This window comes from Chanodichthys erythropterus, chromosome 23, assembly GCF_024489055.1.
Source record: "Chanodichthys erythropterus isolate Z2021 chromosome 23, ASM2448905v1, whole genome shotgun sequence".
Taxonomy (NCBI): domain Eukaryota; kingdom Metazoa; phylum Chordata; class Actinopteri; order Cypriniformes; family Xenocyprididae; genus Chanodichthys; species Chanodichthys erythropterus.
The window spans coordinates 23734802-23759422 of record NC_090243.1 but is presented as its reverse complement, the minus strand read 5'-3'; the positions used below and the strand labels follow the sequence as shown (position 1 = coordinate 23759422).

The window sequence follows — 24621 nt, the reverse complement described above, 5'->3', positions numbered from 1 at the left end:
CCAGCAGATACTGCTGGTGATTAGAAAAGAAATGATTCGCTGTCCATTAAACGGTCACATATGAGGTTTGAGAGGAATCCACATCTGCTCTTCTCTCTACATTTGTGAGTCATTAAACAGTGAGATTGAAAACATGCCCTGACCTGGTATTTATGAGGAACAAAGTCCAACATTTTGGTTAAAAATACCTTCCTTATATAATTGACAAATGTCTTGGACGCAAAACATATTCCAGTTTAAGAGGGTTTTAATACATGCACATGCATTGATTTTCACATAAACATATAGGACTACATTCATAGCTAATATATGGGCCATTCTACAGAACTGGTGCAAACTGCTGTCCCACAGCCAAAAAACACATCTAAAATCATTTAAGTATTGAAATCTTTGATGTTTACTAAGATCCTTCTATTATCTGCTGAATCCCACAATAATATTTAAAATATCAGTAACATTAATATATATAAATATAATCATCATTTATTGGGTACTTTCAGTTGGGAGGAGTCTGTCCTGAACCCTGATCCCTAAACTTCAACTTGTGAAAATGATATTGAAATAATTTTTGAATCTTATTTTATTATTATTATTATTATTATTATTATTTTTTTTTAAAGTGAAGTTAAAATATATATATATATATATATATATATATATATATATATATATATATATATATATATATATATATATATATATATATATATATATATATATATATATATATATATATATATATATATATATATATATATATATATATATATATCCCTGTGCTCCTCCTCTCACAGCCTCTCTTTCACAGCAGATAGATCATCATCCTGAGTTAAATGTGTTCAAAAGCCTAAAAATCTGTGTGGAGCTTTAAGGAACGTCACTAACAAACACCTTTTTCTCCAATTAAACAAATTTTTTTGGGTGTCATTCAATAAAATGTAGTTGTTATGTGTGTAAAACTGTTCAGAACTGTGATGGATAACCATGTGATGATCATCTTTGAGCTGCTCAAAAGTGTCTAAAATTGTCACTACTGAAACTTCTCCACGTTTCAATCGTGACTGTTTCGGTAGTGACAAAAGGAAACACATAATCGTTTATTTGGGGGAAATAAACATAATTTTACTACAGTTATGCACATCATTAGTGTTTTAATATGTTTTAGTATGTGAGTTAAATTGTGTCATGTGATGTGGTCACTACCAACACATTACTGTCACGACCGAATCATGGGATGATTTGTCAAAAATACAGTATATTGAATGATCAGCTCAGATGTTATTCTATTGTTTGGATCAATGTTTATTCAAACTAATCAATCCTTCACTTTGAAATCAGTTTGATAAACTTTATGACTTTTACAAACAAAGATTGGATTCAGAATACAACAAATATCATAAATTACACTTGAAATATTGTTAAAATTGTAATTCTTATCGATTTACCTGTGAAAACAGTTTTTACAAAATAGCAAAAAATATATATATTTTCAAGGTCGATGTAAACAAAATCTCAATAGGTCAATGTGACCCTTCTTATTAAATTATTTATTAGTGTGTTTCGGTAGTGACAAATCTGGGAAAAGGAAAAAATACTCAAAAACTTTCTGAAAATTCAATATGGGAATTAACTGCACAATTACTAGAAATGGATATTATACAGTTTGCATAAATACAACATTTGTGGAAAAAGATTGTTTTTCAAGATGTTTCCAACTGTCTCATGCATATATGGTGTGTGTGTGTGTGTGTGTGTGTGTGTGTGTGTGTGTGTGTGTGTGTGTGTGTGTGTGTGTGTGTGTGTGTGTGTGTGTGTGTGTGTGTGTGTGTGTGTGTGTGTTTACAAGCAATTAAAATAAAACAATTTTTTAAAAATATCCATTAAGTGCATCAGCAAATTATATATTTAATTTCTATTTGCCAGGATTTTTCATATTAAGTATAGCTATTTTTTTGCACACATAAATAAGCGAAATGTCTGTGATTTCTGAGGATAACTTTATTTTTTTCTTCTTGACATGTAATCGCTGAGAGCAATCTCTTATATCTTATATATTTCTCCAAATGCTGGTCTCTCACGCCTCTTTTCGCGCGCGCAATGGGGAGCGCGCGAGTGAGAGCCGCACACTGACGTTTCACGAGCACAGAGAGAGAGAGAGAGAGAGAGAGAGAGAGAGAGAGAGAGAGAGAGAGAGAGGAACTGAGAGCATCATTACTCCATCAACACCTCGCAGAGACAGTGCAGAGCCGAACGCACCTGTGCGCAACTTCACGAGCGACTTCTGCGCCAGAGTTGCAGCATGTTTCCCGCGCGGCATCTTCACGAGGCTTTTGCTTAATGCGCTGAACATTTCTGGAGGACATTTCTTTTCCAGCTCATGTGAGATCTGTCTGTGGAATGATGGGGACCTTACATGACAGTATTGGATTTGTGCTCTTTTCCTGTTTGTCCATTCAAGTTGGATTTTCTCTTGATGGTAAGAAGAAAATAAAGACTTTTTAATGCATCTTTCCACAATATAATGCACTGTTATTAACTTTACATTTTCTCAAACTCAAAATATGCTCTCGTTGTCTGTTATTACCGTTAAAACGATCTCCTCATATATCTGTGCAGTCTTTAAATAATAGGCTGAGTGACAAAAGTTATAAGGACGCGATCCTGCTGTCCGTGTCGAGAGGAGAAACGGAGAAATCAACTGTTGATTTCGGAGAACTCGTCGCGTTTGGTCTCGTTTCTGTGCTTCTCCTTCACATGAACTCGAACTATGTGTCCTTTGCCAGCATTATAGGTAGTAAAGGGTAATTTTGAAGGAACAGCACGCGCGACTTGCATCTCAAGTGGCGGATGCTCAGAACTGGGCTTCGTTAGACGGACTGCGGTTGTTTTTCAGCACCACGGACAGCTCCCGTTAAACCCGGGATAAAAGCAGGGCGAGAGGGAGAAAGTCCTTCATTTAATGCCGTTTAACAAAGAGAGGCTCTGCTGCACGAACCCGTCGATATTCTAGTCTGGAAGAATTCATTAAATTTCACCCAACCGGAACATTTGACTCGGAGCAAAGAAAAAGGGAAAAAAAAAAAAAAATAAAATAAAAAATAAAAAAAGGAAATATTGTTTCGAAAAGTATCTCTTTCATTTTGAACGTATAATAGAAAAATAAAAATATTAATAAAAATTAATAATAAAATTATATATATATATATATATATATATATATATATATATATATATATATATATATATATATATATATATATATATATATATATTTTATTATTAATTTTTATTAATATTTTTAGTAATATTTTTAACCATATATATATTTTTAATATTTTTTAACCATATATATATATATATATATATATATATATATATATATATATATATGTGGTTAAAATAACCATAATAATAAATAATAAAAATAAATTATGTATATTTAAAAATAAATTATATAATATTATATTTTTTTAATAAACGAATAAAAATAAATATTAAATAGACATTTTGATGTAAAATATTTTTTCGTTATTTTATTGAAAAAATATTTTAAATGAATGAAATATTTAAACATTTGTATAAATTTTATTACAATATATATATATATATATATATTGTATATATATCTTAATATATCTTATATATATATATATCTTAATATTATTTTATGATTAAAATAATATGATTAAAGTAATAATTAAATATATATGAAAAACTGTTTTAATACTAAAAATATATATATACTTTTAAAACTAAATTATATATAATTATATAAATATTACATATAATTATATAAATGAATATATATAAATTAATAAATAAAAAATAAATAAATATATATATATATATATATATATATATATAATTTTCATTTTTCTAAGCATGTATAAAAATACAAAATAAAAAAGACATATATTTTGTTATTTTATTAAAATATACATATATTTTTAAAATTTGTATTAATTTATTACAAATTAATTGTATTATAATTTTATTAAAATATAATATATAAATATAAGAGTTCAGTATAAGCACTGGTAGATTGTCTGTCTTTAATTTCATGTTAACTTGTTTCATCTCTCCTGCAGGAAAGTTTACAGATTTCCCTTCTAACATCACTGCACGGGAAGGACAGAACATTGAAATGGCATGTGCCTTTCAAAGTGGGATGACCTCGGTTTACTTGGAGATCCAGTGGTGGTTTATTCGTGCTCCGGAGGAACTGATTACGAGCGAGGAGGATGAGGACGATACGGAGGTAATAACATTTTATGCAGGGGGTTAAGGAAGGGTTAATTGTTCATAACGTCATTCCAGCCTACAGGAGAAGTCTCCTAAGCGCTGTTAAGCATCCTCGGCACGTTGCATGAATTTCTCCCTTTTTGATGCACATGCATCTATTTCATCCACCCACTCCGTTGCACTTTCAATTGATTGGATGAGCTGTTTTTAATGTGGTGACCCTGTCGCTGAGACGCTGCTTACTTGTTGTGTTTGTATTGCTGCCATTTCCCTTCCGCTGCTCTAAACCACCTCAGCAATTACTTTCACTCATGTTCCTCCTGTCCTTTTGAAAGGCAGAGCGTGCAGAATTCCCACTCATGCCACGTAATTAGTGCCCTAACCCCACACGTCAAAACACACACTTACACAGAGCACAATACATGTCAGATTAATCAGCTGTTTTGCTCAAGGATGTTGACTTGCAAGCAGGAGCCTGATTCACGCTTCATGATTCATAGTGAACGCAAGACTCCTGAGGCTCTGAGATCCGCTCCGGAATCGCTGTGACACTCGTTTGGAGATCACTGGTCCTTTGAAGGACAAAACGCAGAAGTGAGGCCTACTGTGAACAACATCAAGCGTGTGCATTAGAGAATGTGTGTGTGTGACGACATGTTTAACGACAAAATGTTTGCGAGCGTCAACAAATGATCTGAGTCACGGCTTGCGTGTCATTATGGTGGTTTCTGACAGGTTGAGAGATGTCTCTAGGCTGTAACAGTACAGTCGGTTGTTTCTGGGAGAGCATTTGGCAGTTCACTGACATCAAACAAGTTTTTTTTTTTTTTTTTTCCGTTTGATAAATGCCTTTTTGTTTGCTCCGACCGCACAGGAAGAAGAACATGCTTTATTGTTCTTGCTCTGATTTAATACTGCAATCACTAAGCCGTTGTTGTCTCTCATCACACACATATTACCGAGGCTTTGATCCATTGGATCTATCAATTTGGACTGTGGATGGGAGAAGCTGTAGTGCATCGAAGATTGAATCTCATTCTTCTCGGAGTATTGTGCGTCAGATGACACGCAGCTGGGTCCCTGACGAGGAGAAGTCCTATGAAAAGACATCTGGAATTATAAGACGGGTGACATCCGCCATTAGCTTCTGATCAAAGCGTTCACCTCTGAAGAGTGGCTGTTAGGAGCGATACGTGACGGGAGACGCGCCGGACTGCGGCGGTGCTGTTGTTGTGTCACAGTATAATGAATAATGGATATGATCCATGCCCTGAATCTGTAGGCATCGATATGTACAGTATAATGGCAGTCACTATTGCTGACAGCGAAATATAGAGCGCTTTCCAAGCTCACGGTGCTATTAATAGTGGTGAATGAGGGATAGCACACGTTCTGCTCTGTAATGACACATAAGGACTCACCTCGGCTCAGGCCGCAGCACTTCTGCTGTAATCTGCTCCGATTGGTGTCGCCAAAAGTCCCTCCATGTGCAGCGCTCAAATTGGATAAATCGTGGCTGTTAGTGTGGGGATGCTCATTTCTGATGTCCTGTAGCAAGGAACGAGGTCATTTATCAAAAGAGCTACAGCCCACATAAAATGCAAATGATAATGCAATTGCGAATGCAAAGATCTACTTTATTTGCATACTTATGGCAGCTTCTGGGCTCGAAGTTCATTCGCTGATGGTCTCGAGTGAATTCGCTGGATTTATTCCAGGCAGTCGTGTTCTTTTGTGAACTTTATAGAGTATACGGCAGCGCTGCGACTTTGGGAAGTTTATTAATACACTTTTTCAGAAAGAGTTGGGCAGACTGATCATTTTTAGATGAACACTACCTTCTAGCACTGAATGTGAACGCAGCGAAAATTAGAGAGTATCAAATGTGAATCACCAAACAACATATTTTTATCATCACTGCGCTTTTGTGCAAAGATGACTAGTCATGGCAATACCTCAAATCATGCAATTATGGCTGTTCTTCACACATTCAGAGGAGATTTATTGAATAGAGAAGGCATTTTAAGTCTAAAACAATTGAAATGTCAAGATTTAGAGACTGCATGATATAGTTTATTACCTTGGCCCTGATTGTTGGTTAATAATGAACTGTCACCAGAGAAATTATGGTAAGACTAAGAAGCAAAACTGTGTGAAATAATTCTGTAAGCACTGAAAGACTCTCTGCTAAATTGAACTGAACAAAAGAATTGTTTGATTGCATCCTGTTAGGACAAATGCACTGCTTAATGGCATGCCTTACCTTTTCGTTGACTTTATTTTATAAGGGATAAATTACCATTGGCATCTCAGACAAGAAAATAACAGTTCCTCCAGCTGTAAGAGGATAGATCCATCAGTGTAATCGTAATATGCAGGTTTGTTGGCTGCGAGACAGGAGCGTGACCAGTCGAACATGCTTCTTCTTCATGACTCACAGGCTGGAATTATACAGCAGAAGTTCACATTACATATCATACGCAGATCCTGAAGGGCTTCGGCTCAGATCTTACACACTTGCCAGATATAATCTGGATAAAACAGTTCAAAGAGAATGTGAGAAGTATTATTGCATACTAATGTTCAGTGGCTAAGCCACATTCACACACCACCATTCAAAGGTTTTTCCAAATAAATGAAGAGTTTTATTCAGCCAGGGTGCATTAAATTGATCCAAAGTGATGATAAAGACATTCATAATGTTTCATTTTCAAATAAATGCTGTTCTTTTTAACTTCCCATTCATTAAAGAAACTTGAAAAATAAAATATATGATGGTTTCCACAAAAATACGACAGGAAACTTTCTTGAGCAGCAAATCAGCATGACATCTGAATGATCATGAAAATTTAGCTTTGATCACAGGTATAAATTGCAGTCTATTCACATAGAAAACAGAATAATATTTCAGAGTTTAGCTGTGATAATACTCTGGATCAAAACACAGGTGAAGAAGAAGCAAAAACAAGTGATAGAAGCATGTAAAATAACGCAATCATCAAACATTAAACAGCATATAAATCAAAACCGCCTAACGTTACTGAATGAAATGTCAACCCATGCAGGGTTAATGACTACGACTTTTTGGGGCTGTTGATGGACTTAGTTCTGAATGAAGTCTTTGACAAAAACGTGATTTTCTCCAATTTTCGTTCAAAATGTTTCCCCACATTGATAATAAAAGCATGCATGAAGCTAGAGCAGAGGCTCTGTTCTTTCTTTTGATATATTGTGAGTTCAGATACTCAAACAGCAAAATATTCTGGGCGCCGTTTTGTGAAAATGATCAAAAATACTGTCGGTGAAAGGGTTAAACTGAATGAAAATGAGAAATGTTGCCTTGGGAACTAGCTGAAATGAAAGAAGTTGTTTTATTTTTAATGCGTTTTATGGTTTTAGTTTTAGGTTAGGCTCATGCATGTAGGCAGTAGGCAGCGAGACGAGCGCACTAGGTTTTGGAACACAGTTCTAGCGTCCACATTGATCCAAGTTGACAAGAAATTCATTGGACAGACATCAGGCAGTTTCTCCTTAAACTCCGGCCGGCTCTGCTGCTAGTGGCATGACTGAAGGCATTTTCAGTCATTTAAAGCTTAATTGACAGCTACCGCTGATTCTGCCGTGGTACAAGCAGAAGGCCTTTTATCACTTAAGGTTTCACACAAATGTCTCGTTTTCCCAATGGAAATGACTGGCCGATCTAGACAGCACACTCCCTACGAGTACAAACTAATGCAAAATCCATACCAACCAGTCTCCCTCTCTCTTTAGCCCAATTACCACCCAGTCCTCTATCTAAGTCCCTCCGCCAGACTTTAAAGACAATAAGCCCTGAAGGTCAATGAAAGCGCGTGGCTCCGATAGCTGCATCCATCAGCGTGGGCTATTGTTAGGACAGACACATTCATAATCAATGCAGAGCTGCTCTGATGAAGCTCTCCATCTGCCCATGATACCGAGTTTGAACCGGCAGTGTCCTTTTCCGTGATTTTTAACCTGTAGCCTCAAGCCAAGTCGAGGCTTGGACATGTGGATAAAGAAATGGTCACGAAAAAGGAAAGAAGAAGAAAACAACTCTCTCTAGCATTGACACTCGGAGCTTGTTATTGAGACTTTGATATTGCACCAATATGGCTTAATTGGAAGAACTGTGTGGCAGTTATTAGACAGAGTTCATTTATAGCAGTAGCATAACACTAATGAAAAGCTTATTATGATTACAACTAATTAATGCATGTAAAATTCTCAGAAGTCATAAATGTGTTGGCAAGCCAACAAACTTTCAAATGAAAATGTCAAGGTTTCGTTGCGAGTCTTCTGTGCACAGACACATTGGTTTAGTGGTTATAAGAAATCGTATGAATATAATATACATGTCACTAGGGAGTTTAAGGCTGTATTAGTAATGGGCAACTTTTGTGTAGCTTCAAGCACAATTTTTCATTAGCAATAGTTGCGTGGAGTTTCTCAGTCCCATCGGGCATTAGCAGTGGAATGGATGTCGTGATCGCTGAAAACGGCTGCTAATAGACTCTGAGTTGAGATGGAGGTGTTTTGAGAGAGCTCTAATTTCAGCACAGCTTTATACTGTACTGTTGCATTTCAATTTAATGGGTTTTCAGCCCTCTTAGAGAAAATATATAGGCTGGTTTCGGTCTGTACGGTTTCGACAACCACCAGCTATTGCACTATAATTACACTAATGTTTTATTCATTAAGGATGCATTAAATTGATCAAAAGTTACAGTTAAGACTTTTATGTTTCAGTTTCAAATAAATGCTGTTCTTTTGAACTTTTTTATTCATCAAAACATCCTGAAAAAAATAAATTGTATGACAGTTTCCACAAGAAAATGAAACTGTTTTCAACATTGATAATAATCATAAATGTTTCTTGAGCATCAAATCATCATATCAGAATGATTTCTAAAGGATCATTTTTGATCAAATAAACACAGTCTTGGTGAGCAAAAGAGACTTCTTTCAGAAACATAAAAAAAATCTGACCAACTTCAGACTTCTTTCAACAGCATTAAAACATATTTTGAACAATAATGTGTAATATATGCAATGGTATAATTTAAAATTTAATCAGATCCGTATTTTTTGCATATACAAAAACAATTTGAACAACACAAAAATAAAGTTCTTTACACACTGAGTCCGAAATTCGCATCTGAAATTTTTGTATATTAAAGGAGATTTCTAAAAGTGAGGATCTATGACGTCAAAGGGCAGCAAGCTCCGCCTCTGCAGAAGAAGATCAACGCCTACTTCATCCCTGCCTGTTTAGCCCCGCCCACCGATTCGCACATGACATGCAATAGAATAGGTAACGTTAGTCTAAGCAACATAGGCGTATGTGGTGCTAAACCGGATCGAGCTACCAAGCAATAAACATGCCGTTGAGGATTACAAAATATTGTGCAGTGCCTGAACTCGACAGTAATGAGCAACATGTCAGTAACTGTGTTCATTCTGATGCCTGATCTGATATTAATGATTCATGTACAGTCACATGATCTTTGTCTGTGTGTCAGTAAATCAAACCAGCGACTAAACGCTCAACTTCACATTGTTTCTCTTTGTAGGATGAAAATAATCTGTTATTTAACAGTGATTAAATTATATAAAGAAGAGCGCTCCGTTTACAATCGCTGGAGCTGTCAATCAAACAGAGTTTATCAGTGACTGAGTTCTGGACTCACACCAAAACTTCCATTTTATTCAACAAATCTCTTATTTACGTCGAGTTTGCACTGTTAGTTATGATGAAAGCATTGGTTAGTGTGCAGAAACTGAGTTTCAATGACGAGATCACTGCTTTCATGATCTCAACAACATCTCTGTGATCGACTACAATGATCATCACTGCAACCTTTCATGCCACGATCTCAATATAATGCCATAGATCCAAATATAATGCAACACTTTTCATGATTAGTTAACCTTGAGAGCTGTAATAGTAAAAACACACTAAAAGAGAGAGTAATACTTTAGCTATTTAATATGCAAAGATGTCAGCCAATCACAGCAGTGGGCGTTTACACTGAAGTCTCACAGCAGACATGCCCCTTAAAACAGAGCGTTCAAATCAGAGGATAAAATCAGGGTAGAAAAATGCAGTTTATTTCTAAATAATTTTGGATGTAAAAAGCATACTAACATTATAAGTGCAACACAGGAAATATTATAAAACAATAAAACAACACAGTTCATGATCCTTTAAAAAATAAATACGACATCATGTGGTCTCAATCTTGTTTACACACTGCCTCCGAAACTTTCGTCCGTCATAAAACAAAATTGTATCAGGTTCGATTTTTTGCGTTTTTTGCATCCGTGGCACGCATTTTGAGAGATGTTTTGACAATTCAGAGCCACCGTACAAGTGAATGCCATCTGACAAGTTGATCCACGTCATCTACAGCTCAAAGAGCAGCACTGTATGACAAATAAAGTGTGGAATACAAAGAGACCGAATATAAAGACAGATTGTGCCAGTATCGCTAGCAAAGCATCAAACTGAGCCACTGACATCCTAAACTTTCAATCGCTCGGGATAATCCCACAGCTCCTTGATGAGGTGAACTCTCCTTTATCTCTACGCAATCTCAGGATTGGATGGACCCAATATGTCCTCTTTCTTTTTCTCTTTTTAAGAAGTGATTTTTTAACTAAATCATGCTCATTGCTCGAAGACTTCATTTTGTATTGTTTTGCCAATTCTTTTCACAACGGATTCATTAATACGCATGTGCAAATCACAAATACGAAAAAAACACATACGAAAATTTCGGACTCGGTGTGCAAAGGCCTTAACCGTCCAATTTTAGTCATAAATTTTACATAGTACATGGACCTGAACCAATTATTTTTTCATTTTTATTTTTTTATCTGCTCAAAATTGACCATCCAAAATAATCATTTTGCTGGGGATCGTTTAGATGAGCTTGTTTGATCATTTCTTAAAAATGACTGTCAAATATTGTAGTTAATTAGTGGTTTTGAGAAGCACTGAGAGAGTGCAGGACATGTTGCCATTTCAAGCAAACTTGTAAATGTCACGACTTTTGAACCTTAAGCAAAATGATACACGCCTGTGGTTGTGTTTCTTAATTTTCAGTGGCATATGAACCTTATATTCATTGACAAGCTGTGATAGCTGAACAAAGGCTTTGATGGCAGGCACAAAATCATGGAAAGCCCCTCAGAGGAATTAACTGGCATCGATTACGCATTCAGTCAGCATAACTGGCAACAAAAACTGAAAGGAAGAGATATTCATCGGCCCACTGGAAAACAACAAAAAGGAAACTGGCCTGCTTGATGATTTAGAGTGAAGCTTCAGCGGGATGACGAGTATAAATGTGTGTGGGCAGTCACTCTTTTAATCTTGACTCTGGGCCGTTGAGGATTTGGAGATCCCAGCATAATGGATTCTTTCCACAACTGCCATAGCTGTGCGATAAAGAGAGGCTGCCACCAGCTTCCCAGAGAGAGAGACGAGCGACCGGACAGATGATCATGTAGAGGGAGGGCGAATCAGCAGCCATGTAATGTGCAGAAGAGATGCCAGCAGCACAGTCCAATTCAATTTGAGGGATCAAAACAAAAGTAGTTCCCTTTGAAGACACCGGCCACTGTGGGCTCCAATTAGTGAATGACTCGCATTTGATCTCTCTCTCTCTCTCTCTGGAACGGCTTTCAACAAGTGCACGTGCGCTCGCATGTGTCTCTGGTGTAACTTCATTGTTAAAGAGGACATATTATGCTATTTATGACTATGAAAAAGCTCTGCAAACTTCCCGTTCTATTCTATATCAGTGTCTGTGTTTCTGAACTCCAATGTTTTCTTCACAATATTCCTCATATAAATAATTAATGCGCAGAATAAAGGGGCGGGGCCTGGTTGAGTTAGTTAGTAGAGTGGCAGTTATGGTAAGGGGCGGGACATTTCCCAAACACCAATCACAACACACTGCTCCAGCTGACCAATCAGAGCACATTGTGCTTTTCAGAAGGAGGGGCTTCATAGAGACAGGAACTAAACAGAGCGTTACTGAAAGACTGGGAAGAGAGGAGCTGCAACAATGGAGAATATGAGGAGAATAATCAACATTCAATCTAGTAGAGCACAAAAACTACATCAAGACTTTGAGGGAAAAAAGAGAGAGAGACATTAAGACATAAATAAGAGAGAGAGAAAAACAGCCAGAAATCTGTAAAAAAAAAAAAAAAAATGGTTACAAAATGGGGCCTTCATATCCATGTACACATGCCAAATACTAAAATCTGCTTTGCTTTAGAAAAATAAATAAAATACAGATAATGACTATTATAACACAGGTGGTAAAATAAAAGGCCAAAATTGTCTTTTCCATGAAACACCATCATCACACTAAAATAATGCTATGAAATGAACTAAACAACATAACATGTAACATAAAGTGTATATAACACACAACAAAACCAACAGGAAATATAATTAATCAGTTACTGTAAACTTCCTATGGGTTTTACTTACAAAAAAAAAACAAAACAAAAAAAAAACAATATCTTAGTGTAAACATGTGTATTGTTGAATATATTGTAGAATTTCATTATAAATTAAATGGTAAATCATACAAAAACATCCGTATTTTACAGTTACTCGACATGTATAAATGGTAAAGTAATTAACAGATAACAGGTGTTCACTGGAGCTGCATGAATCTTGTTAGAGATAGCTGTGGAAAAGAGAAATAAAAATAAAGTTCAGCTCTCTCATATTTTCAATATATCCGTCAGCATTGTGTGTTTTCTTCCTGTTCTTATCTCGTTTGTTGTGGAACTGGAATTCGATTCCCAGATTACCCGAATCGCACCTCAGCAGGAAATTACTAATGGATTTTGACTGGAATCCCATCAGGACGGCCGGCGTTTGATTCCACTGAAAGATTACATGAAGGCAGCGTATTGGAAGTATTGAATGGCTCCTGAACTTCTGTATAAAGAAAGCTTTCATTTCTTCATTTCTTCTTCCTGCTCTTTCAAACAGCGCTGCATTGATATTCCTCAAACGAGAGTTTGCTCTAAACCCTTGAGAATTAAGTTAATTCATCTCCGTTCAAACCTCGCTCTGTAGCTATATTTTTAGTTTTTACGAACTTTATACTTTTTTTATAAAATCATTATATTGATTTTGAAAATTCTAGTGAAAAAAAAAATGTTGTTGTGTATAAACTGGTTGGACAGACATGTTTTTCTGTTTACTTTCTTGGAGACTTGCAGTTTTCGAAGACAACTTCTTGTGATGTGGAGATAAAGTACTTTGTCATGATAATCCTCACAGTGATTTATATTAAAATCGAGCACTTCATGAGGTGTGAATTTCTCCAACACAGGTATTCATCAAAACTTTATTAAACTAAGTCAGGCTAATTTATCCCTCAGGACTTTAATTAAACATCAGTGAATGATTTATTCAACATATGGGGCCGGCTTACCCCTAATATCCCTCCTACACCACTACAAATCCTACAAATCCCCAACCAGCTCCAGACCGAGATCTCCTCCGCCGCAATTTCCATGAGATTCCCTTCAAGTGCTGCTGGGAGACGGAAACCTGCAGCTCTCGGGTGGAACGGGTTCAATTAAGAGTCAGTCGTGACCCTATGGAGATGAGGATTGTGAACAGCCGTGAAGGACCGTAAAGGAAATGAGGTTTTTCACATGACAGAATGACTACAGACAACACCTATACTGATGTGTGTGATGACTTTGAGCCTCATGGCCGAAACGCCACACTTTCCTATAAATGAAGAGGTTACACCCTGCTCGAATGGAAATGCCACTGCGTTTTGTTTTTTAGTGCTTTAATCGCCACTAACCTGGAGAACAGTTCATCTTTTCACAAGCAGGTTCAAAACATCCTCGATGTGAGATTGTAAAGTGAGCAGAATTAAAACATGTAGTTCACGTATAGCTCAGTAACCTTGAGAAAAAGAACAAACGTGTATTGATGGTTCACTTGTAGAGTGCTTCAAATATCTAAAGTATACACTAAAAATGCTGGGTTGTTTCAACCAAAGTTTGGGTCAAATATGGACAAACCCAACTTTTAGGTTTAAAAATGTAATTTAAAAATGTAAACCAACGTTTGGGTTTGTTAATATTTGACCCAACCATGGGTTGAAACAACAAAGCATTTTTTTAGAGTGTATAATTGTCTATGTTTATTCCAATGTGTTTTAAAGGTGCCCTAGAATCAGAATTTGAATTTTCCTCGGCATAGTTCAATAACAAGAGTTCAGTACATGGAAAAGACATACATTGAGTTTAAAACCCCATTGTTTCCTCCTTCTTATGTAAATCTCATTTGTTTAAAAGACTTCCGGAAAACACTCGGATCTCAACATAACACCGACTGTTACGTAACAGTCGGGATCATTAATATGAATGACCCCAATATTTGCATATGCCAGCCCATTCGACGCATTAGACAAGGAAAGGCAGTATTAACGTCTGGATCTGTGCACAGACAAGGTAAGCAAGCAAGAACAATTGCGAAAAATGGCAGATGGAGCAATAATAACTGACATGATCCATGATATCATGATGTTTTTATTGATATTTGTAAATTGTCTTTCTAAATGTTTCGTTAGCATGTTGCTAATGTACTGTTAAATGTGGTTAAAGTTACCATCGTTTCTTACTGAGACAAGAGCCGTCGCTATTTTCATTATTAAACACTTGCAGTCTGTATAATTCATAAACACAACTTCATTCTTTATAAATCTCTCCAACAGTGTGTAATGTTAGCTTTAGCCACAGAGCACAGCCTCAAACTCACACAGAATCAAACGCAAACATCAAAATAAATACTTTACTCACATAATTCGAAGCATGCATACAGCATGCATGACGAACATCTTGTAAAGATCCATTTGAGGGTTATATTAGCTGTGTGAACTGTGTTTATGCGATGTATATATAGTCGAGAGCTCGTGGGGCAGAGGGAGCGCATCTCTTAAAGGGGCCGTGCTGAAAAAATCAGTGCATAGTTAATGATGCCCCTAAAATAGGCAGTTAAAAAAATTAATTAAAAAAAATCTATGGGGTATTTTGAGCTGAAACTTCACAGACACATTCAGGGGACACCTTAGACTTATATTACATCTTGTAAAAAAACATTCTAGGGCACCTTTAAATCATTGTTTTAATGATCGTTTGTCATTATTTAAAGAAGTGTGCTTGTTTTGATGTGTTGACTAACATACTAAAGCACTTGATTATCATTTTAGCTGCATTATTAGATATTACATTTACAATTAATATATTTAAATGTACTAAATTGCAAATTCATCATTACACTGTAAAAAAAAATGTTAGTTTAACTTAAAGTGGTTTAACTTAAAATTTTGAGTTCATTGAAATTAAAAATTTGAGTTAATACAATGAAGGCGATTGGTTCAATCAACAGAAACTCAAAATATTATGTTATCTAAACTATATTAATTATCTAAGTTTATTTGACAGAAGAAAAAAAAGTTTTTTATAGTGTACAAATGTGTAACATTTTCAAATACATAACATAGAAGTTTCAATATAATTTAAATTATTGTATATTTTGGTTAACTAATTAAAAATGACATAAAGATGCACTTAAGTGGATTAAAAACACTCTACACTCAAGAAATGCTGGATTAAAAACAATCCAAGTTGGGTTGAAAATGGACAAATTCAGTGATTAGGTTAAATGTTTTATTTAACTCAAATATTGTTTAAAAATGACTATATGTCTGGATTAAAATGAACCCAAAATATGTTGGAAATTAAAAATCAGACACATAATTTGAAATTCCCTATTCTCTTAATGAGTAATGGGCGTAACGTTCAATAAACCAATCAAGAGCGTCATCTCCCATTCCCTTTAAGAGCGAGATGCACTCGCGCCATGGCGGATTGCTATTTACATGGCGGAATTTGTTGGTGGAAAAGCTGAACGAGCGAAGAAACCGATCTGCTCGTGCGCGAAGTTATATATATATATATATAATATATAATTATACGTAACATTATAAAATACACTGACTTATTAAACTCACCGATTCAACTGAGGAGTTCAACGAGTGATGTTTTGCTGAAATTACCGGTTAAGTGGCCAGTCAATCTTTCAGTTGTTGGATGCTTTCAAATAGCTCCGTGCGATGAGTCAGTTAATATATATATGTGTGTGTATTGGCACGATTGTTCAATTAATTAGCCAATTTCGTTCATCATTATAAGTAGTAATAGGCTGAACTGAAAATAGGTAGCCTAATTCTAATACAAGCAATGACTATTCATCATTACATTTTTATATTTATGTAGCCTACACAATAATATTCTTTTTCACTGTAATCCTTTTGTTTTTAATATTTGGCATGTTTGTGTGATGCGCAAATGTGTGTAATAAGCAAAGTCAACGCGCACTGTGGACGCGCCCAGAGGCGCAGTTTCTACCAACGCGCTCTAACAAAAAAATATTGCGGCATTGACTTTAGACTTTAGACCAGGTTTGAGTTGGTCTATTGCGCAGTCTATTTTCAGCTCCTTAAAATAGCAATGCGCCGGCAATGCACCTGAACACAACTCTTTTTTTAGACCAGCACGCACATGGGCGCACTAACTGGCGCAAATGCATTTACTAATTTAAGGACGTGGCGCTGAACGGGAAAATGCGAACGGCGCCGGACGCAAACTAGCAAACACACTTGCGCTGCGCCTTGCGTCGCATTGTGCCGGGTGTATTATAGGACCCTAAGTGTCAAAACATCTGCTTCACACTTATGTATATGAGGTTTGCATTGCAGTGCATTGTGGGAGACGCCTGTCAGAGCTATGATGTTTCTCTCTAACTACCTCATTCACTTGTTGTCCTGAAAGGCATGAGAATGACTGACTGGCAAACTGGGGAAAGCCTTGAGCGCCCTATCTAGTTACCTAATACAGTCTTTGTTGGACGTGAATAAAACATTGCGGCATCAAAACAGCCAGCCTAAAATTAGTTTAGAAAGATGATTTACTCTATTTTTGGTCAGTACCACAGACATCAGAGCAGATAAAACAATCTAAACTATTATTCAAGTACTTCAGGGATTGTCTGTGACATAAAATAAACATGACGTGTGGTTGAGAAGACTGCGTGAGCAGCTGCTTCATACATATGAATGACAATCGCTTTTGTTTCGGTTTCGTTAGTGGCACTTTGATTACGTTAAACACCTGATGGATCGTATGTCACATGGGTTCATCTAGATCAGATTAGATTTCATAATTGCACTTCTTCTACACGTTTGTGTTGACATGAATTGTGTTTTACTCCTCAACTTTGACATGCTACGACTGTCAAAGATTAATTTAATAGGTGAACTAAACAATTCCACTTCTTGTCAGTAATAAACACATTATTCAAACGTTCACACATCAGAACCCCTGGACTAATGACTTTCCAAAGGCTAATGGAAGTCAGGTGTTGCAGTCAGTGAAACGAGGCTGAAGGTGCGGGTTAGACGTGTGCTGCTCTCCTGAAACCTTAAAGTCACCACGAAATCAAAATGGATGACTCTTAATTAATATTGCAGTATTATAAATGATTTATCGCTGCACATCATCATTATTGTGTTAAATTCATGTTCTGGTAATCTTGAATCAGAATATCTTCCTCTTGCAGCATCTCTTCTCTTCTCTGATGATGAGGGCGGGGCAACCTGTCACTCACATGAGCTCCACCAATAGCAAACCACAACCATCCAATCAAAATCAAGCCCTGACCTACATTTGTTCTTGTCTGCAAAGCGTTTCACTTGGATATACGACACAATAGAGAAGAAAAGATGAGCGCAACTTCCCTTTCATGATGACTTTAAAAATAACCTCATAGAGAGCTAGAATTGTTGAATTGTGTATTTGATATTCTGGATGCATTAGTGGTGATGATAATCATCTGGTACGTAAAGCCATATGCTGTCTGTAACATTGCAGTGCATTGGCAATTATGCAGATTAATTATTACAGCTCAAATATGGAAAATGAAAATAGAACTTGAAGGTTGGAACTGGCGTGTGAATCAGGCTAGAAATAAATAAGAAGTGATTCACTCTTAACAATATCTTCTTGCCCACGTTACCGTCCTTGAAGGTCCATTTTATATTCTAATAAAGCAGTAAGTATTGAATGAGTAACTCCACTTATGATTAGCTGAAGGTTGAGTGGGACCTTGATGAGATATAATGATGCGAAGCCTGAATTTAGCGTATCTCTGTTTTGATGTTTTTCATGAAATTAAAAATAGCTCATTGTTAAAACAGGTAAATGATAAGTGAAGTCTCAGAAGGGAAACATCGCTCTTGTGACATTCTCCTTCAAAGCCTTATCCTTCGATAACAGACATGGCTCAAACTCAACATTGTTTCATTATATTTATATTATTTATGGGTATTTCTTCAATGATGGGCACTTTTGGACTTCATAAATGCCCTTAACACTCTCTCGTTATTTGAATCTGTCCACTAGCAGCGTAAATATATGAAGTGCTGTTAGTCTAGTATCGTTGAGATACTATTATTTTATTGTTTTATCAATATTTTAAATTAGTTTTAATTTTCATGTTTTCTTTCATTTAAATTTTTGGTTAAAATGTTAGTAATTTTGTTGTGGGTTTTTATCATTTCTGTTAATTTTTATAAATATGTCCATATAGTTTTTATTATATATATATATATATATATATATATATATATATATATATATATATATATATATATATATATATATATATATATATATATATATATATATATATATATATATATATATATATATATAATATTATTTAATTTTATTTTATTTTATTTAAATTCTAGTTTTTCTATGGTTTTAGTTTACTATATTAACCCTCTGCAGTACATCAATCAGTCTTTCTTTCTTTCTTTCTTTCTTTCTTTCTTTCTTTCTTTCTTACTTTCTTTCTTTCTTTCTTTTTCTTTTAACCGATTTCTGTCTCTTTAAGTATAATTTTACATGCATTTTATACACCCTAAATACATACAATGAAATAATATTCCCAGAGTGCAGATTGATTTGATCGATTGATGAATGAGCTGCCAGTTTGCAAAGTTTCAAATGATTGTTAAACAGCACACACAGACTATGCAAAAGCAGCAGTCAGTGTCTGAATTCACTCGCTCGTTTTCATTCACTCCTTCAAGTGAACTATATTAGTGTGGAATCAGTCCAATCTCATTGACGAAACATCATCCTGTGACGCATGACGGTGTACCATGGAAGCTATAAAGGATTCCCGGACCAAACATCACCAGCTTCTGTCCCTTCAGTAAACGCTTTGTCTCTGTCTCTGGTGTTGTTTGTCCCGTAGGACTCAGATAATGGCACGTAAGCAGCAGTTTAGATTGTGTGTGTCTCCCTGCCCGCGCTGCATTACGGATGGAGACACTCATGATCTTTGTGTGGTCTGCTTGGGAGCGAAGCACATCTGATCTCGAGGGGATGATTGTGTTCACCGTGAATGTGTCCCGCTGAGGATGCGCCGCTCCCGCCCGGCACTGGTGACATGCCCTTCTCAGGGTTACAGTCATAACTGAGACGTTTTCTATGTTTTCTTCACACATCATGTCAAGATCTTCACTGAAACTGTCTCCTTGGTAACCAAGAGCACTAACTTCATAAATAGAGTAGATAGATCAGAAAGAAATTTGCCCCTATTTGGGCGTGAGCAAAAACACGCCGTTTTTGTGTGTGTCCCTTTAAATGCAAATGAGCTCCGCTTTCCAGAAGAGGGCGGAGCTTTAACAGCTCAACAACAACAAAGCTGGAGAATCTCACGCAGCCAAAATGAGGAAAGTGTTCAGCCTTACATTGTTCAAACCGGAGTCGACACTGATGGAGAGACTCAGGAAGAAGTTACAACTTTTAGACGTTTCTGAATGGTTAGTGGATAAATTGATGTAGTTGCTGTGGAGTTGATTCATCTCATCCACTAGCATGTGCCGTCATGTTCATCTTTTGTTCAAAACCTGTATGGACACCGGGATTGTGTACCTGTTTGCCAAACAGAGTCATACACACTAGGCTAACGTTTATGATTGCTATCAAATGCTGTTAATGGTCTAATATGTTTTTCAAAATATCGCTCGGACAGAAACGCTCCTTTTTTAGCAATCAATCTTGCCAGGGTCATCTTGCAGGCTATCCAAACTAGCGAGACTCTAAATAGTGTTCACTGCTCGTCTGTGCAGCCAACGACAGAACAGATAGCAAGCTTTGCTCAAACTTTTGCCATGGCGTTAGAACTGGTACACCGATGTCACTTGTGAAAACAAAATGGCGCCACCTTGGGTGGAAACATGCAGATTAATTGGTGGTAATATTATAATAAGATCCTCATCCTACCTCACAAGGGGAGCGAAATCTGAGCGGATTGTTTTTTCACATGCTTGCAGAGAAAGGCTTGCCAAAACAGTTACTGGGTTGTCCTTTTTAACGTTTTCTGGGTTGGAAGATGCACGTGGGACCCGATTATAGCACTTAAACATGGAAAAAGTCAGATTTTCATGATATGTCCCTTTTAAATGATTGCATAATACTTTCATGTTTAACAGGTTCTTTCAATTTTTTTGTAGTGATAAAAGTATGCTTATGAGCTGTTTAATTCATGAAATTACATTAAAATTTAAATGGAATTAAAACAAAATGAATTAAAACTAAATCCATAAAATGATTGGAACCTCTGAAAAGTTCTATATATGAAGCGCCGGACGGAACCCTTTAAGGTTCCATATAGAATCTTTTCTTGTAAGAGTGAATGAACAAAGTTTAGCAAAGTTTGGCCTTGGGTGAAGTAAAGTAATCCTCCAAACGAGTTCAGTGATGTGTGAATGTCATTTGTACTGTATTCAGAACAACAGTGACGTTTCCATTTGAGACTGTGTTGACATGATGCGCCTTGCTTGTGTTCTTGCAGATTTTTTTTTTTTTTTTTTTTTTTTGGCAGCAAACACATGTCTGTTATTTCATTGTGCCAGGTGAGCCTTTCAAAGCGTACATTTACACATCTCAAAACCAGATCTGTATCAGTTTGACTGTGTTTCTTCTCAGAGGAGACAAAGAGGCAGTTGAAAGCACAGAAACAGAGGCTGGAAAAAGAAAGCTAGGGATGCAGGAAGACCAGCACCATTTCTTGTGAGTGAAAGAAAGGGTTTCAGTCTGTCAGTCACTGGGGAAACGGGATGTCTGGTTAGAGTCTGAAACCATCAATAACACAGCTGTCACCACTGGTAACCACGTCACTGCGGCACATCTGCGGACGCTAAATGACCTCAAGCTGGGCTAAAAATGCCACTATGATAGTGAACCAGCTTGCTGAAGCTACTGTGGGAGTTTAAAAATGAGCAGTATAGAAATAAAGCATGAATAATGTGCTTTACTTGCAAATGAATGCTGCCTTCAAATCAGGTCAGGCTGATCATACTGTGTGTAGGAGATTTCATTTGGCAGTTTAGAAGATGATACTGATGGCATATGTTTACAGAATTGTATAGTTTTGGCAAATATTTTGATTAAAGGTGACGTATTTAAGTTTTTTGTTGTTGTTGTTGTTGTTGTTGAAATACATTATCTTGACTCAGTTTGTTCTATTGACTACTATTAGTGTGCTATTCATGGATTTATCTACCCCAATTTGAAACACTGAGCTTCTCAGGCACCATCTAATCATTGAGAGTGTCTGTTCAGATCTGTCAATCACTTTCCAGCTCAACCTATAGCGAGAGATTGGGGTGTGGCTACTGTAGCAGGCTGAGAGTTTGGGTGTGGCTACTGTAGCATGATGGGAGAATGGGGCGTGGCTACTGTAGCAGGATGGGATATTGGGGCGTGGCTACTGTAGCATGATGGGAGAATGGGGCGTGGCTACTGTAGCAGGATGAGAGTGTGGGCGTGGCTACTGTAGCATGATGGGAGAATGGGGTGTGGCTACTGTAGCAGGATGGGATATTGGGGCGTGGCTACTGTAGCATGATGGGAGAATGGGGCGTGGCTACTGTAGCAGGATGAGAGTATGGGCGTGGCTACTGTAGCATGATGAGAGTATGGGTGTGGCTACTGTAGCACGATGGGAGATTGGGGTGTGGCTACTGTAGCAGGATGGGAGATTGGGGTGTGGCTACTGTAGCAGGATGGGATATTGGGGCGTGGCTACTGTAGCATGATGGGAGAATGGGGCGTGGCTACTGTAGCAGGATGAGAGTATGGGCGTGGCTACTGTAGCATGATGAGAGTATGGGTGTGGCTACTGTAGCACGATGGGAGATTGGGGTGTGGCTACTGTAGCAGGATGGGAGATTGGGGTGTGGCTACTGTAGCAGGATGGGATATTGGGGCGTGGCTACTGTAGCATGATGGGAGAATGGGGCGTGGCTACTGTAGCAGGATTAGAGTGTGGGCGTGGCTACTGTAGCAGGATGGGATATTGGGGCGTGGCTACGGTTGCAGGATGGGATATTGGGGCGTGGCTACTGTAGCAGGATGAGAGTTTGGGCGTGGCTACTGTAGCAGGATGAGAGTTTGGGCGTGGCTACTGTAGCAGGATGGGGTATTGGGGCGTGGCTACGGTTGCAGGATGGGATATTGGGGCGTGGCTACTGTAGCTGGTTGATATTTTGGGCGTGGCTACTGTAGCAGGATGAGAGTTTGGGCGTGGCTACTGTAGCAGGATGGGGTATTGGGGCGTGGCTACTGTTGCAGGATGGGGTATTGGGGCGTGGCTAATGTAGCAGGATGATATTTTGGGGTGTGGCTACTGTAGCACGATGGGAGATTGGGGTGTGGCTACTGTAGCAGGATGGGAGATTGGGGCGTGGCAACTGTAGCAGGATGAGAGTTTGGGCGTGGCTACTGTAGCAGGATGAGAGTGTGGGCGTGGCTACTGTAGCAGGATGAGATATTGGGGCGTGGCTACGGTTGCAGGATGGGATATTGGGGCGTGGCTACTGTAGCAGGATGAGAGTTTGGGCGTGGCTACTGTAGCAGGATGAGAGTTTGGGTGTGGCTACTGTAGCAGGATGGGATATTGGGGCATGGCTACTGTAGCAGGATGGGAGATTGGGGCGTGGCTACAGTTGCAGGATGGGATATTGGGGCGTGGCTACTGTAGAAGGATGGGAGATTGGGGCGTGGCTACGGTTGCAGGATGGGATATTGGGGTGTGGTTACTGTAGCAGGATGAGATTTTTTGGGTGTGGCTACTGTAGCAGGCTGATAGTTTGGGCGTGGCTACTGTAGCAGGATGGGAGATTGGGGCGTGGCTACTGTAGCAGGCTGAGAGTTTGGGCGTGGCTACTGTAGAAGGATGGGATATTTGGGCGTGGCTACTGTAGCATGATGAGAATTTGGGCGTGGCTACTGTAGCAGGATGAGAGTTTGGGCGTGGCTACTGTAGCAGGATGGGATATTGGGGCGTGGCTACTGTAGCAGGATGGGATATTGGGGCGTGGCTACTGTAGCAGGATGAGATTTTGGGGTGTGGCTACTGTAGCAGGCTGATAGTTTGGGCGTGGCTACTGTAGCAGGATGGGATATTGGGGCGTGGCTACTGTGGCAGGATGGGAGATTGGGGCGTGGCTACTGTAGCAGGATGGGAGATTGGGGTGTGGCTACTGTAGCAGGCTGAGAGTTTGGGGCGTGGCTACTGTAGCAGGCTGATAGTTTGGGCGTGGCTACTGTAGCAGGATGGGAGATTGGGGCGTGGCTACTGTAGCAGGCTGAGAGTTTGGGCGTGGCTACTGTAGAAGGATGGGATATTTGGGCGTGGCTACTGTAGCATGATGAGAATTTGGGCGTGGCTACTGTAGCAGGATGAGAGTTTGGGCGTGGCTACTGTAGCAGGATGGGATATTGGGGCGTGGCTACTGTAGCAGGATGGGATATTGGGGCGTGGCTACTGTAGCAGGATGAGATTTTGGGGTGTGGCTACTGTAGCAGGCCGATAGTTTGGGCGTGGCTACTGTAGCAGGATGGGATATTGGGGCGTGGCTACTGTGGCAGGATGGGAGATTGGGGCGTGGCTACTGTAGCAGGATGGGAGATTGGGGTGTGGCTACTGTAGCAGGCTGAGAGTTTGGGGCGTGGCTACTGTAGCAGGATGGGATATTTGGGCGTGGCTACTGTAGCAGGATGCGAGATTGGGTGTGGCTATGTAAAAAAGGCATCAAATGCAGATACGTTGGATGGGTTTATTAACCCTCAGGGGTCTGAGGATTTTTGGGGCCTGGAGAAGTTTTGACATGCCCTGACATTTGTGCTTTTTCAGTTGTTCATAAACATATTAATGGAAAAAGT

General features: G+C 38.1%; 1 protein-coding gene across 1 annotated transcript in view; it reads left to right on the top strand.

Annotated features, from left to right (window-relative positions):
* The first annotated feature begins 2397 nt into the window (after positions 1–2397).
* The window catches only part of vstm2a (V-set and transmembrane domain containing 2A), a 44323-nt gene continuing 22099 nt past the window's right edge, over positions 2398–24621 (top strand). Inside the window, exons 1-2 of the mRNA XM_067378662.1 lie at positions 2398–2476; positions 4089–4258. Of these exons, the coding sequence (XP_067234763.1) occupies positions 2398–2476; positions 4089–4258 (249 nt within the window). The remainder of the gene's footprint in view (positions 2477–4088; positions 4259–24621) is intronic.